The sequence below is a fragment of the Callorhinus ursinus genome, unplaced genomic scaffold, assembly GCF_003265705.2.
Source record: "Callorhinus ursinus isolate GAN/ISIS: 27379988/994484 unplaced genomic scaffold, GSC_fseal_2.0 scaffold17, whole genome shotgun sequence".
Classification (NCBI taxonomy): Eukaryota; Metazoa; Chordata; class Mammalia; order Carnivora; family Otariidae; genus Callorhinus; species Callorhinus ursinus.
This window is the reverse complement of record NW_027397079.1, coordinates 1,862,978-1,878,243: the sequence shown is the minus strand read 5'-3', so window position 1 is coordinate 1,878,243 and position 15,266 is coordinate 1,862,978. Positions and strand designations below refer to the sequence as shown.

General features: G+C 53.0%; 1 protein-coding gene across 3 annotated transcripts in view; it reads right to left on the bottom strand.

Moving 5' to 3' along the window:
• MYOM2 (myomesin 2) overlaps positions 1-15,266 on the bottom strand; it is an 86,396-nt gene that overhangs the window by 37,759 nt on the left and 33,371 nt on the right. For all 3 annotated transcript variants that reach the window (XM_073902255.1, XM_073902258.1, XM_073902256.1), the window contains exons 14-23: positions 13,206-13,333; positions 9,859-10,042; positions 8,930-9,104; positions 7,517-7,638; positions 5,899-6,086; positions 4,201-4,327; positions 3,011-3,189; positions 1,886-2,000; positions 832-988; positions 640-746 (exon numbers count right to left, since the gene is read on the bottom strand). In XM_073902255.1, coding sequence (XP_073758356.1) covers positions 640-746; positions 832-988; positions 1,886-2,000; positions 3,011-3,189; positions 4,201-4,327; positions 5,899-6,086; positions 7,517-7,638; positions 8,930-9,104; positions 9,859-10,042; positions 13,206-13,333 — 1,482 coding nt within the window. The remainder of the gene's footprint in view (positions 1-639; positions 747-831; positions 989-1,885; positions 2,001-3,010; positions 3,190-4,200; positions 4,328-5,898; positions 6,087-7,516; positions 7,639-8,929; positions 9,105-9,858; positions 10,043-13,205; positions 13,334-15,266) is intronic.

Genomic DNA, 15,266 nt, shown 5'->3' with positions numbered 1-15,266 from the left:
CTGACCCTGACTGTGGGCCAGGTCCACCACAAGCACTGGACACAAATAACTATAATCCCCAGCAGCACAAGAATCTGCCTCATGAGACCTGCCATTTGACAAGGACTCAGGTGCATGAGCCCGCAGAGGACACACCTGCCTGTTCCTGGGCTCCCCAGCTGTGAACAGACTTTTCTTTCTGCTGTCTCCTATTTGTAAGAGAGCAAGAGATTTTGACTATGCCAGTTGAATCTTATTTCACATACAGAAAATATATATTTTTTTCTTTTGCCATGCTGACTATCCAGTGCTGGAAGGAAAGGGGGAGTCTCCCATCTGTGTGTCTCGCTTTAATCTCGTGGCCCTACTCTACTCCCTGCTTGCCAACCTACTGAAATGTAGCTAAAACCCAACTTGAAAAGTACAAGGGGGAACTCCAGAAGCCCCAAGTCCTGGACCGGTGATTTAGGAGCTGGACAGAGTACGAACTCTAGAGAGTTTGTTTAATTTCTAAGGGAACGTTTGCTTCTATGAACACTCAGCACCCCAGCCTCCCACAGACACACGCCCGTTTTCTAGGCAAGCAAGTCTTTCCTAGGTTAGTGTCAATCTTTCAGGCCGAACACTCAAGCAGGCGAGCCTCCGTCATGTAGACTTTACCTTCTTCGTCCAAGGTGAAACTGGAGGACACCCCGTCCGTGTCACTCACGGACACTGAGTAAGTTCCTAGATCCCCTTTGTCCGGGTTTTTAAAGTACAGCTTCGAGCTAAAAGGGAAGAACCGTGGGACACGTTGGCTGTGTCTGCCAGGGTCCCCGGTGGTCCCAGGGGCTGGCCCCCAAGGGGACTTACTGGTCTCCCACCGTCTCGACCCGGAACTTCTGGTCATCTGCAACCTCCTCGTAGGCTTTGCACCATGTGAACTGGGACGCGTCAGTCATTTCCTGACAGTCAAAGCTCAGGTAGATGTTGCCTTCCTCGTCCACACCAGCACTGATCTCCTTGGTGCCTGCAGAGCAAGGAGACAAGGCGGGGTCTCAGGAGCACCGTGCCCTCTGCCCGCAGACTCTGTGTCTGGAGGTGGCGGCTTGGTTCACACCAAATCATCAGCTTCCCCTCCAGGTCACCCAGGATGCTGAGGTGGACCTGCAGGAGGGCAATCCGTCCAGGAGCAGGTAGAGGGCACAGCGGACAGCGTTTTAAGCTGTACCTCTCTGTCCATTCCCTCCTCCACATCCAATCCCACTGCAGCAAACGCGTTGGTCATAAAGACCCTTCTTCCCTGAGATCTGACCCCTCGCCACTGCGAGGGCCCCGGGCGGCCATGGGCACCCCCCGATAGCACTGTACGCGGGCTCCTCCCTCTGCTCGTCTTCCATGGGGGGTGGGAAGGGACCTGCTCAATCCTTCTGACCAGGTGGACACCCGGTCCCACACAGGCCTGTCAGAATCTGCCCCGAGGGGGTAGGGACTGGGGGGCCACACTAGCCTGGGCAGGCAAGATGCTATCAGTTGCCGTGAATACGGAGTGGCACAGAGTGCCAGGTGGCAGAGGACATGAAACCAGTCCCCAGAGAGAGGAGCCACTTGCCACCAAGAGCACTACCCACGGGTTTCTGACTGCCGGTCAAAATTCAGCAGTAACATTGTCATCCCCAATGCGGCTTTACTGGTCCAAATACAGATCCCCACCGACTGTGCGCCTCAGGGGCCCCACTCCGATCCAGGGGTGCCGGGGCCATGCTGGGCTGGAGGGGCCTCTTCCGTTTGCTGCTCGACACTGTCAACCACACGGCAGGAGCCCACCCTCCCTGCACTCACACACACACAACACGCACGCCCACCTCCTGCACCCCAGCCACTCACAGCCTCCCGCCGTCCCGAGCAGCCAAGCAGCACCTCTCACCTGGCCGGGCCTCCACAAGCACTGGTTCAGACATGTCCGACGGCCTTCCCACCCCACTGGCGTTCACGGCCCGGACCCTGAACACATAGGTTTTGCCCTGGTGCAGGTCACACACCTTAGAAAGACAGAGAAAATGTCACATGGGAATCAATAAGTGAAAAGGACTTTTTACTTTTCACGTTTTACTATGAACATGCTTTTTTTAAAAAAGGAACTTACTTTTCCAGCTGTAAGAGCTATGCACAGTGAGCTAGAAAAGCAGGAGGTAAGACAGACTCACAATCATTCAGTCTGACTTTGCAAGAAGAAACAGACTCTCTCCAGTTTTCAGAGAGTCTTCCTTTTTTCTTTGCACATTTCAAAGCAGAATTCAAGGCATATATCCAGGTTGCAACCTGGCGTCCATAGTCAACATAATTCTACAGGACGAAATATTATTTTAAATGTGATTTGTAACTGTGCAAGATTTCCCATCATCTGGACACATTAAAATTAAATGGTTCTCTCCTTGCACATGCGTAGCTCATATGTACCGTAACCTGCGCTGGTACGTAAAATATACTTCAGCTAATGTCTTACTCATTGATTTGGCTAGATCCTTAGAAGCTGATTAGTTCATTTGGAAGAAGCTGATCTGGTTTGGGATTGTCGGATTGTTGCCCAGAGGCAGCAACCATGTGCTCGACTCAGGTGTGGCCTTCCAGTCAGCCTCCACCATCTATACCACACCACAGAGCCCACAACCAAGCAGGGAAAGTGCTGGGCAAGGAGCCGGGGCAGGTGGCCTACCCACCCAAGGATGGGTGTCACAGCCAACCCCAGTGATGGGTAAACTGTAGGTGCTACAAAAAGAAACACTTGGAGGACGGGACCGCCAGACGTATCCCAGCTGCGTGCGTACGTGTGTCCATGCGCGTGACTTCTACGACAATCACGAACGGAACGGGTTAAACGCATGCCGGCCGCAGACACACAGTGGCCGCCGCCCCCGCGGAGACCGTCCACAGTGGCACGGGACCGTATGTGCTGCCTGAGCGGTTGGCCGGGCGGCGTCGAGCCTGTCTGTGGTAGCAATCAGAGACCCCATCCCGGGAAGGCAGGGCACACAGGAAGGAACACCGTCACCTTTAAATAACGGTTGGCGGTTGCTGCCTCATTCACGGTGCTCCATTCTCCAGAATCTTCTTCCTTATAGTCCACAAAATACCCCGTAATGGGGCCACTGCCAGAATACACGGGGGCTTTCCACAGCATGACCAGGGACGAGTCTCTGACCTCACAGAACGTCAGATCATAGGCAGGACCTGAAAAGTCGAACGCAGTCTGTGCCCGTGCATGCTCACACCAGCATGTGGCGTCCACCGCCGCGGGGACACACACAGACACCATGACTGCGTGTTAAATCAGGCTTTCTCCACGCACACCCGGAGGAGCGGGCTGAACGTGGAGCGGGGAGGGGGCACAGTGTGGCCGGCTGCTCCTGCAGCCTGACCATGAGGGATCTGGGGACTGCAGGCACCCTGGAATCATTCATGAGTCCGCATCAGCACTCAGGCCAAGGTGCAGGGGCTGCATCTGAACCAAGTCATGCCACATCCTTAGAGGGTGGCTAAGCCCTTTCGTGTGAAGCCCCCAAAAGGCTCTGGAAATTGGAATAGCTTTCCTTCTACTGGCTTTTCTAAGGGGCAAATATTAGTTTCCTTAAAACAAGGACCACTCAATAAAAGAAAAGGAGGAAAAATACACTATAATCTGGCCACAAAATAGCTTCAACTTTAGGTCTGTTGTTTGGGCATTGTTTTGTTTTGCTCAAAACAGGAGCATTTTACCCATTACATTTAGGTTGCTAACACACTGAATGCAAATAAATGAAGGCCCGGGTTTTGAGAATTTATGAAAACAGCTTTAAAATGTAAAGTCCTAATACATGCAGATTGGCAGTAATCCCACATTTTTGACCTAGAGGCCCCCAGGCCCCCACAGGGTCTGGGAGGAGAACCAGACCTCACACACTGGGGATCCCAGTGTCACACCCTGTGTCATCAGCACTGGCCCCTCCTGCCCGGGGCCGCCTTCCCTCTACCCTCACGCATCCCCGCTGATCACCCCACCCTCGTCACCTGCTCGGCCTCTGTCCGCACCCCACCACCAGGGACTGGGGCCACCTCACCCCCAGCTACACCCCGTGCCTGGCACAGGGTGGTGACACCCTAGCATGCACAGACAGAATGCCCGCTAGTTCTGGGGTTGGTGACCGCGGCCTTGAGGACAGCAGGCTCATGCCACGGAGGGCTGCTCCAGTCCAGGAGGCTTACCAGGCTCAGGCATGGTCCAGGCCTCACACTTGAAGAGTTCGCTGGGGTCTGACGGCTGCCCGATCCCGGCCAGGTTGACGGCAGCGATTTTGAACTCATAGAGTGAGCCTTCCGTCAAGCCCTCCACCTGCGTGGATTGTATTTAAATTAACACAGGAAATAAGAGCTTCATTACAGTCCGTCCGTTGGAGGATTCACGACTGACTCCCAGAATGAACAGGGCAGGTGGGGCTGTGCCGGTAAACTGGACAGTGCGGTCAGGGAGGGCTGTGAATGCCGGTGCTGTGTTATGGTCGCTCTAGGGAACCTACCCACATTCCCATTCCTCCCGTCACCGTGCCTATGGGGCAGCATGATGACCGCCCTTAACAGCTCGTCCTCATGGAGAAAAAGCCACAGAGGGCGAGTGGGATAGCAGGGGTGGGGGCCCTGCCCTCCAGCCCACATCCCCTCTGCATATGCCAGCACCTTGGCTGCCACCAGCCAGGGACACGAAGCCTCTCTGCCAGACCAGCCTCACTACGTGATGCCCAACAACCCGTCACCGTCCCCCAGCACACGGGCTGGAGGCCCTTGGGTCGTGACCTCAGCCCCATCTCGCTGTATCTAGATAATATTGCCTCCTGGAATAATACAGAGCCTCCAAAGCAAGTGTGTTTGAAGTTCAATGGTTTCATTCCCTGCAAAACAGAGTTCACCTCACGGCAGTAGCGGTATTCTAAAAATAAGAAGGTGCTCTGCTCAGGAGTAAGGGCCGTCGTCCAGAACAGCTCGGCACAGTGTTGGGGGCTGACCATGCACAGATATCAGTAATGTGACACACGTGTGTGCACACACATGCACACACACACATGCACGTACCTACATACACACACACTCACACATGCACACATGCGCACAGTGTACCTGCACACACACGCACACACATTCCCACATGCACACTCACACATGCGCACACACAGTGCACCCGCACACACATGCACACACACGCGCGAGCACACACATGCACACACTCACACATGCACACACAGTGCACCCACACACATGCACACAGTGCACCCGCACACACATGCACACACATGCACACACACACACATTCCCATATGCACACACACGCACACACATTCCCACGTGCACACACACGCACCCATGCCCGTGACCTAAACCGCACAAACGAGCAGTGGAAGACTCTGCGAGGTGGGAGAGAAAGCTCATGGTTGGATTGGATTCCAGATCTTCCTTACTCCAAATCTATGTTCTTTCTCCTCTCTCTGCCTGGCAGAACATGTGTTTGGGCAAGTGACTCACCCAGAGGCTGGACACACAAGCCTTTCTTAGCAGAACCGTGATTAACAAGCCACAGACAAGGGCACTCGGACTGAACACCAGCTAAGCGCAGATGCACCAGCCCCACAGAACCACATGGGCATGGGCGGGGGCTGGGGCTGCCCCCAGCAGGGACACTTAACCCCCACCCCACCCGCTTCCTTGCCTCTCCACCTCTCCTCACGTCTCAGAAGAAAATGCTTCCTCGGATCCCATTCTAGAGCTCCTCCCACGAGGCTGTGAAGTTTTCTCAACCCACTTTTGTTTCTGTGTCACATTATCTAACGCCTTGAACTCTGAGTCACTGAATGAAGGACTCTGCCCAGTATGGGAAACCACCCAGGAGAAGTAATTGGACCCTTAAGAACCAACCGTTAAGATCCTCTCTTTGATGGGTGAAGAGTTGACCTCGTGCCAGTTCTTATGGTGAGCCTCGCGCTTGTCTATGTAATAGCCAAGGATGGGTGCTCCCCCGCTGAATTTAGGTACCTTCCAGCCAAGGGTCATGGAATGGCCATCACAGTTCAGAAGTGTGACCCCATAAGGATGTGAAGGGACAGCTGCAAGGACACAGAGCAGGAAGTTCACCCCTGTCTCCACCCAGCACGCCCAAACTCCTGGGGACCACTCCTGCCCTGCAGAGGGGCCTTCACCCCGAACCATCCTTGTGTGTTTTCATCTCTTCCTTTAAAGAGAGTAACTCTCTGTCATTTCTATTTATTGCAGTTCCTAAACACATCCTCCAATAAATAATACATACACACATACATCTTCCAATATTTCAATAACACAGGGGCAATAAATTATTTAAATCTGGCCTGGGTGGTTGAAACAAGAGATTCTTCCCTCTCCTCTAAGGAAAACCTTGAGGAGGAACTTTCTCATTATACCCATGAAAAATAACAGCCATGCCCCCATGACCAGAGATGCCGCACATCACTGACCCAGCCAGTCTTAATTTCCCACATCAAATCAATTCAAGTGAGTACGAATTCACATGAGTTCATTTGGAATTGGACCACCTTCTCTAAGGGGCTGAGGGAGGGTGTGCCTCTGCTTCCCCAGCCCCAGCCCCGGCTCCAGGTGACCTGCATCCGGGCATCCTCTGTTACCCAAGAAACAGGTGACTGGGGGAAGACCTGTTCCCATCACAGAATAAAACTGTAGATGATTGCTTTGTATTAAGGAGGAATGGTAATGTTTGGAAGTCCCTCCCGGGGAAAACGGACAGATTAGAATAATGACCTTCAAATAAAAGAATGATTTTGCACTATATTGACCACCTAAGCAGTATTGGATTGGACACTCCTTGGATGTTCCATAACACAACTTTATATGTTGTTAGGAGAGAAAGCTGAACCTCTGAAAATGCATTTAAAATTTAATTGGAGACAAAAATAATTAAAGAGCAAAACATTTCTCTCAGAAATGAAAGAATATCAGTATGACTCAAAATGAGTAACATGTGACATTCATGCTCCAAATGTCCCAGGGCACGTGTTTGCCGTGTGGCCCATCTTGTATGAAATCACCAGGGCGACAATCACAACACTCATGTTCCCAGGGCCCACCTCTGAAATTAGGTCCCAAACTGTTTGGTTTGATTAAAATCATTTTTAATGATGACCATTGATGAACAAACCACAAAGTTCACATCAACGTTTGGAATTCTCTGAGATGATTAAAACCCCTTGAACTAAGACTAACTGGAAAGGCCACTGATGTTTTTCTAGATTACCATTAAATTTGAAAGAGACGTTCATCCCAAAAGCACGCACATCGATGCGGGTGCACACACGCGGGGACGTGTGACGTGCAGTGAAGCCGTGTGTCCCCGGTGCGCACCCTTCTGGCATTTCACCACTCCTTCCTCACCCCCGTGTTTCCAAGACACATGGCCAGCGGATGAGAGGCCTCCCCAAGACTGCATATTCTCGGCACCAAGAACGTTTATGCCCACAGAGCTTATGATGGCCCTTGGGTTACTCACTGAGGGCAGCCTGGACCTTGATGACGTCGGACTCCTGTGAGTTCTCACTCGTGCCGACAGCATTGACAGCCTTCACCCGGAACACGTACTGCTCGCCGGTCGTCAGGCCGTGCACCACAAACCTGAGCAAAACACCAGTCAGGGGTGCAACCATGCACCTCAGCCTTTCCCCTCCCTCCTCCGGCAGAAGTAAAATTATCGGGAACGCTCCAAATTTTTTTTCCACTGGGACTAGAAGGAACTTCACTTGTCTGAATTCTTTATATATGCATACTATATCTCCACTCTATGCTTCATTTTTAGTTAACAGATGCAAATCAACATGCAGCGTCAGGAAGGAAGGTCATGATGCCTGGTTACACCAGGGGCGGGAGGGGCATAGGTCGGGGGGTGCAGAAAGCAAACATCTGTGGATCCCCAGTACGGGTCACTGGCTCTGTGAGTCAGTTGTCCCAGCTATAAAATGGGACCACAATCCCCACCTCCCAGCACCACTACAAGCATCAAGTGGGATCCTGTGTGGGAGGAGCTCAGCACAGGCCAGCACCCCGTCCATGTGAGCAGGTCCCACTCACCTCTCAGAGCCCACAAACGTTTAGTGGCCATTTATAAAACTCTGGCTCGAGAATGCTATTTTAAGTTTTTTGTCCTGAGATCTCTTTCTATGTTTGCTGCCCATGGACTTGAAACAACATCTAACTGATACTCCTCTCAGCGACATCTCTTCCTTCCTAGCCACGGCTTTTCCCAAGTTATTTTTCTTAAAAAGTAGATTGAAAAGGGAAAGATGGCTGAGCCATCCGTGATAATGCATCCACAGTGGAGAATCTGACTGCTGCCTCTATTTATCCGAGAAGCATACCCTGGAGAGGGCCTACTAAAGTCAGACACTCCGCACACTCCACACACTCGGCAGGAGCGGGGTTAAATCAATGCCAGGAGCAAAGATATTGCTCTCCACCCAAGACGAGCCGACGTCCCCCACCCCTGCCCCGCACACGAGAGGTGACGGCCGCTGGCTTTGTCTTCAATCAGTGGCTAGAGCAGAGGACTGTCAGTTATGCGAACAAAGCCATTTTAAAAGTTCAAAAACTCAATATGGAAAAATAAAATGGCTCTCGAGTCGCAGCTGCGGTTTTGACTTTCCTGTTGGAAGGTAAGCCTTAGCTGCTAATGACTCCAGAAGGGCCAAGGTTCTAGAGTTCTCTCATCAACACACTAATGATTTCAGCCCCGTGCCCGGAACGAGCTTGTCAGCTTCCGAGTCCTGACCCCTCGTGGGCAAGGAAGAAAACAGACCCTCGTGTACGAGCCTCACAGGTGCATCTGCCGGGGCGCACGCTGCTCTGAGTGCCATGCGGCTCCCAGCTGGCTGTGTGTCCTTCCCACGCAGCGAGTCCAGGGCCCCCGCACCTGTTGTAGCCGATGGGCTTGTGATTGCACGGCTCCCACATGTTGGACCCCGCCACGCAGCAGTCCACGTAGTAGCCGAGCAGGTCCTCCTCGTGCTTTGGCCTGTCCCACTGCACCACGACCGATGTCTTCGTGTTCCGGGACGCCAGCACCCGGCCCGGGGCAGAGGGGACAACTGTGCAGAGGAACAGAGCGAGGAACCATGAACGGAGTCCGAGGTCCGGAAGCTGCACCAGAGACCCTCAAGCCCTTTGTCCACAGGGAATGGCTCCCTGAAATCTGGATGAGGAGGGAGGAGCAGGGGAAGTGGGCGGGGGGGCTGCCACCCAGGGGGGGCCAGGAGCTGCTGCACCGTCCTCTGTCCTACCTGACTCACAAAGAGAGGAATTATAATCACGCTGTCTCCTATACCCACCCCCCAGAACTATGAAAAGGCATCTCCTCATGACACACATGCTTTGGCTAACAGGGTAGTAACAATTTTAAGAAAATAAGACACCTTCTTTCGGATTGGCTGGAATCTATAAGGGGATTTAAAATCCAATCATGATTTGACCCTGGATTTTCTCCGCAGGACGATTCAGAATTTCTGTAATCCTGTATGGCATCTTCGGAGCAGGAACTTCAAGCCACACAGGCAAGAAACTCCAGTGTGTTCAAGGTTTTTCAAAAAGTAACCAATGCCTAAAAATATTTCTAACCCATTTATTAGTTTCATAAAAATAAGGGAACTTTGGAGAAATGCTGAGTCCCAACCAAAGCACGGCAGAGAGATCACCATCTCGTGTCAACTGAGATTTTAAGGCAGCTGTAATTTTGACTCATATACAACAGTGGTTGTCTTTTTCAGCACAACGGAAGGGTATCTGATGTCCCTTACTCGGGGCCTGTCCCAAACCACGGTCACTCACCAACAAGGCTGTACTCACCAATCATATCCTGAGCCTGGATGGGGGCAGTGATCTCCGACGGGTCGCTCAGGCCATGCTTATTGGCTGACAAAACCCGAAACACGTATTGCTTCCCCTCAGCAAGGTCAAAGACGGCGTACCGAGGGGACCTCACAGCCGTCTGGGCGTTGACCCGCTGCCAGGTCCCACTCCCAACCACGGACTGCAAAGAGACACAGGATTTACATGAGGAAGCCGAGAAGTCCCCAAAGGCGTGTTGAAGGAAAGGTTCTGCTCTAGCCAAATTAATCTTCAGGGATGTCCAGGCGGTAAAGCACATCCTGCACCATCAAAAGATCTTTTCTGAATTTTATGAAAAAGGCAGGCAGTTTGGAAAAGCAGGCAAGAAATTACCCAAAGTTGGAAACGCTTACCAGTAAAAAATTTTACGTGAAAGCAAATAAACTGTAAAAAAAAAACTTAGGGGAATTAATACATAGGGTTGTAGTTTTAGTAAAGTGAAATGAACTATAAAGGATTCAAGATAATTTAGGGTGTTCATAAAATTCCATCATAACTCAGCCGGTCACATTTTAATTTAAAATGTTCACTATTTTAGGGGCACCTGGGTAGCTCAGTGGGTTAAGCATCCGACTCTTGAGGTCAGCTCAGGTTGTGATCTCAGGGTCGTGAGATCGAGCCCCGCGTCAGGCTCCGCGCGCAGTGCGGAGTCGGCTTGAGAGTCTCTCTCTCTCCCTCTGCCTCTGCTCTTGCCCCCGCTCCCCTCCCTCTGAAGTGAATAAATATTTTTAAATAATAACTAAATAGAATAAAACTTGCACTACTTTGCAGCTACTACCGTAATAATAAGAAAATAGCAATCTAAATAACCAGCAGTAGCACAAGACCCATCATGCTGCGTTCGTACATTTGGAAATGAATTCACTAGGGCCATCCTACAAAGATCCTCCATCAGGTGAGCGTCATTACACCATCTCGCCGCATGTGACACAGGATGCAAACTGTACCTATGACGTATCAAGTACATAAAATACTATGGAGAAAAAGACCATAAATATCTGCATCCCACATTAATCATGACTATTTCAAATGATGGAATTAGCGGTGATTTTCATTTTATTCTCTGTAACTCTCTGCACCTTTACTGCAGGTTTGATTTTTATCATTTGGTTTATCACTGATAATTATTCTGAAATCTCCACTCCATGTTTCACTTCATTTTTCCCTTTCTGAGGGGGTCCTGAGGAAGTAATGGCAGGGCCACACTGGCCCTGCTAATGGCTGCCAGGACTGGGAAAGCACCTCAAACGCCCCGGCTTCTAGAAGTCAGGTCCACATTTAAAGCTGTCATTTTAGCAGAAGTGCGGTCTCTCTCTTGGCACTGACACAGGTGTCCGAAGCGGGAGGCCCGCACGTGCTCTCCACCAGAGGGACCCGCAGCGGAGGCTGATCAGGGAAAAGGAGACTCACGCTGGACGAACAGGACAGGGGGGAAGCTGTCTGGGGCTTACTGTGAAGCTTCTAGACACCCGAGTAAAGCTGGCGAGCCAAAGCTAAGTCAGGAGCTGCTCATGAGGAAGTGCAGGCTGGAAGACAGCATGCAGGGCCAGGTGCCGTCGGCGGGGGCCCACGCGGGGCACACTCGGACCCCACAAGACCACCCTCGAGGCACCGCTGATGTCACCTCAAGCAGAACAGGCCAGGAGCCGTCCAGGAGTGGACCGTGCACACAGAGCACTTAGTGATCCACACCTGTGGCGCTACGGGGCAGGACTCAGCGAGCGGACGTCTGTGGGGACAACCCCGCTCCAGGGGATGCAACAGGCCACCCCATTTCAACGGCATCGATACAGAGCTGCAGCCCCTACCGGTTCATCCCTGGGCTTAGCATAAATGGAGAGAGAGGAATGCATATCCTCATGTTCCTTCTGGGCCTTGGTAGGAACTACGGCGCCGAAAGAGCCCCCTGGACAGGCTGGGGAGGGACTGTCCCCCAGGAGCGGACTGTAACACAGGGAGACGCGGCCGCCCGGCAGGCCGGCACCTCCTTGCTCACACGTAGCGCGGCCACCCCTGGGCTCTCACGTGGCTCCCTGCCTCCTGGGACCGCTGAGCACCGTGGCTCCCCTTCCTCGCCCCCATCAACACGCGCATGGCCCGTGACGCCCCGGGCCCCCGGCCCCGGCCCTTCCCACTGCAGGCAGCAGGTGGCCGAGCCAGAGGAGCCCCCAGTGACGTGGTCGTCCGTTTAGAAATGTATCTGCTAAGCCTCGGCGCTTCCGGCCCTGGTGGCAGACGCCTCTGGAGAGGACCCAGGACATACTCTTCCTCCTGGGACAGACCCGCCTGCAGACCAGCGGCGCTCCCGTGACGCGAACACCGCACGGCATCCGCAGACTTCTCCACCCTGCCTTGTTCCAGGGACAGCCTCCACGTAAGGAAGTGCGGAAGGCCGGAGGGCCGGAGGGCCGGGGCGCGTCCCGGAGCCTGGACACACCGCGCCCGTTTCGATGCCGCGTCTGCCCTGCGGCGTCCCCTGCTGAACTGCGCTCGTGCGTGACTCCAGGGCAGGCTCCGGCCCCCGGCCACCTTCCCCACGCCAGCGCCCTTCCCAGCGCGGTCCCCTGCACCGCAGGACAAGCGGGGCGTCACAGAGCCACTCACGGGACTGGCAGGGCTCTAACGGTTCTCCCACCGTGGCCCACAGCCCGCCAGCAGGTCGGCAAGCCGAGGAGCGGGTCCCAGGCTGCATCTAGCCCAACAGGACGGACTGAAGCAGAAGAGGTCTAGCATGTGGTAGGGACGTCAGTGTCTGTGACCCCGCGGCTTATACGCATGTGCGTGTGTGCGCGCGGCTGCACTATGCAAGCTACTGCTTTCCCTGCGACCCGAGCGGGTCTTCAAACCAATGATTCGTTCGCCTCGCGTCTAGAGCGAATTCCTGTACGAGACCGCCACCAAGTGGCCACGCAGCTTATTACAAACTCCGCGCCACAGCAAACTGCGCTCCCGCGCAGATCTCACACCGTCCTCAAAATTTGCGAGCTAGAATGTGTCAGCAGGAAGAAAACTTAGAGATCCCCCATTTGGGGGGCAGCACCGGGGCCTGGAGACGTGAAGTGCCCACTTGTTCGCACGAAGGCAGCAAAGCCCGGACCAGGACACTGTTCCCCGACGCCGGCGTGCATGGCCGGGTCTCACCGCGCGCGCACGGCTCAGCCAGTGCCCCCAGCTCCCCAGTACCTAACAGTGGTCAAGTCTGCGATGACTGACCTAATTGGTTGCTCATCCCTAAAACACACGGAGTCGCACAATGTGAAATCCCACAGAAAACTGCTGTCTCAGGAAACGTGACGGCAGAGTACCTTCTCGACGAAATACATCAGCGGCTCCTTGCCACGGGGAGCAGGTGGGTCCCAGCTGAGAACAACATATGTTCTGCTGATTTCCGAAGCATGCACGTTGGTGGGAGGCCCTGGAGTCTGAACGTCGCCTGCAGGAGTGATAGACTCGGTTAGTGCTGGATGAAGCCCAGGTCACCCCGGTCGCCGGAGCCCATCTTCAGAGTGCCGTCCCTTGGGTACGTTACCAGGCACCAAAAACTGCCCTGCCAAACTGTCCTTTGCTTCATTTCTATTTTGGGATAGCAAGCCAACTGATTTTCCAAGCCAAGTATAATGCACTGGTTAAGATCACCTAATTATTTTTGTTGCTAATATAAACCAGTTCATAAAAAAAGAAAAAAAGAATCTAATCCAAAATCTTCCAGAGTTTCAGCTGGAAGGGGAGGCAGAAGAATTACCCAGAAAAATAGGGCATTTAACCAGGACTGGCGCTCTGGCTGTGCTGGGAATCTGCACAGAGAAGGGTCAAGCCTCTGTGTCCTGCAATACGGAGCCTTGTGGAATGGAATTATCCCTCATCTAATGGCCCTCTCCGGTTACGCTCCTCAGGCCCCATGCCCTCACAGCTCTGAAACTGTGTATCAACTTCCAGAGCGCATGGTTTCTCCCTCCCTCAATGGATCTGTGCCAAGTTCCCAAGCACCATAATCTATACCTATATGTTTGAAATTCTGGAGTGACATCAATCAGCCTTTTGCAAATAACCTGGATGGAATATTTGCAATCAGAGATGTCTGCTATACCTGTCTCGTGACGCACATCTTGTTTTAATAGGACTTAAGGTGTCAGGGGCATCATGTTTGGATAGGAGAGCTTTTCCTACGAGGTAGAGGTTTTCCAGACCCACAGTCCCTGTCGTTGCAATACAAAATATTATGAGCTTCCAATTAGATTAGCACATGATTAAAATGGTTTGAACGTCCCCCAGGACATCTCTGAGCCCTTCTTGATATCCAATTGCTCCCTCAGGACTGTGCTGCCGGCAAGGCATTGAACAAGCCCATAGAAACAGCACAAACAAGCCTGGTTTCATTTCACAGGAGTCCTGTTACAGAGCGCTTCCCATTTTACAGGCCCCACGGGCACAGAAACACGGCACGGCCTTACCTAGGAGCATTCTGGCAAGTGGGTCATGTTTCATGCAAGGAGTCAGGGTGTCTCCAGGGAAGTGCCAGTGAGGGCTGGGTGGAGCAGGGCCTCAGGACACCCAACAAGCCTGCTCTGGACCCAAGAGCTGTGTCCCCACCTACAGAGATGCGGACACAGGCCTTTAAGAGAGAATATGCAGGAATTCATCCTAGGGTGAAGCATGGTGAGCCCCCAGGGCTGAATCCGATTTCCTTCCAAGATGCTGGAGGACACAGGAAGCAAACGCAGGGACGGAAGGAGGCTAGACAGGTAGTAAAGGCAGTGAGAAGAGGCAAGCCCCTGCACGCAGAGCCGCCTTCCAGATCTGAGCGACTCGCTCTTTTCAGACCCAGCACAGAGCTCCCAGGCCCAGAGACAAGGGAATAAGGAGCATTTCACTTGCTGCTGGGGAAGAAGAAAGAGTCCAGTTTTTGTTAGCAGGGAACCCCTGATTGGGGTCAGAGGCTTGAGTCCTGGAGCCTTTTGGGACCCCCTAGTCCATGCAGAGCAAGAGTGCTGGAGATGCGCAGATGACCCCAACTACGGACAGAAGAGGAGAGGGTTCAAAGGACCCCGGGGGGCAAGGAGAGGCCAAGGAATTGAGCTGATCTCCATTACCAACCCTCCTACCAGCTGAGAGGAGAACACAGAGAAGCAAATGAAAGCAAACTGAGGGGCTCCTGGGAAGTGCAGTCAGTTGAGCGTCCGACTGTTGGTTTCAGCTCAGGTCATGATCTCAGTGTCATGAGATCGAGCCCCATGTCGGTCTCCATGCTCAGCATGGAGTCTGCTTGAGATTCATTCTCTCCCTCTTCCCCTCCCCCCACTCAAATAAATAAATCTTTGGAAGGAAGGAAGAGAGAGAGAGAGGAAGGAAGGAAGGAAGGAAGGAAG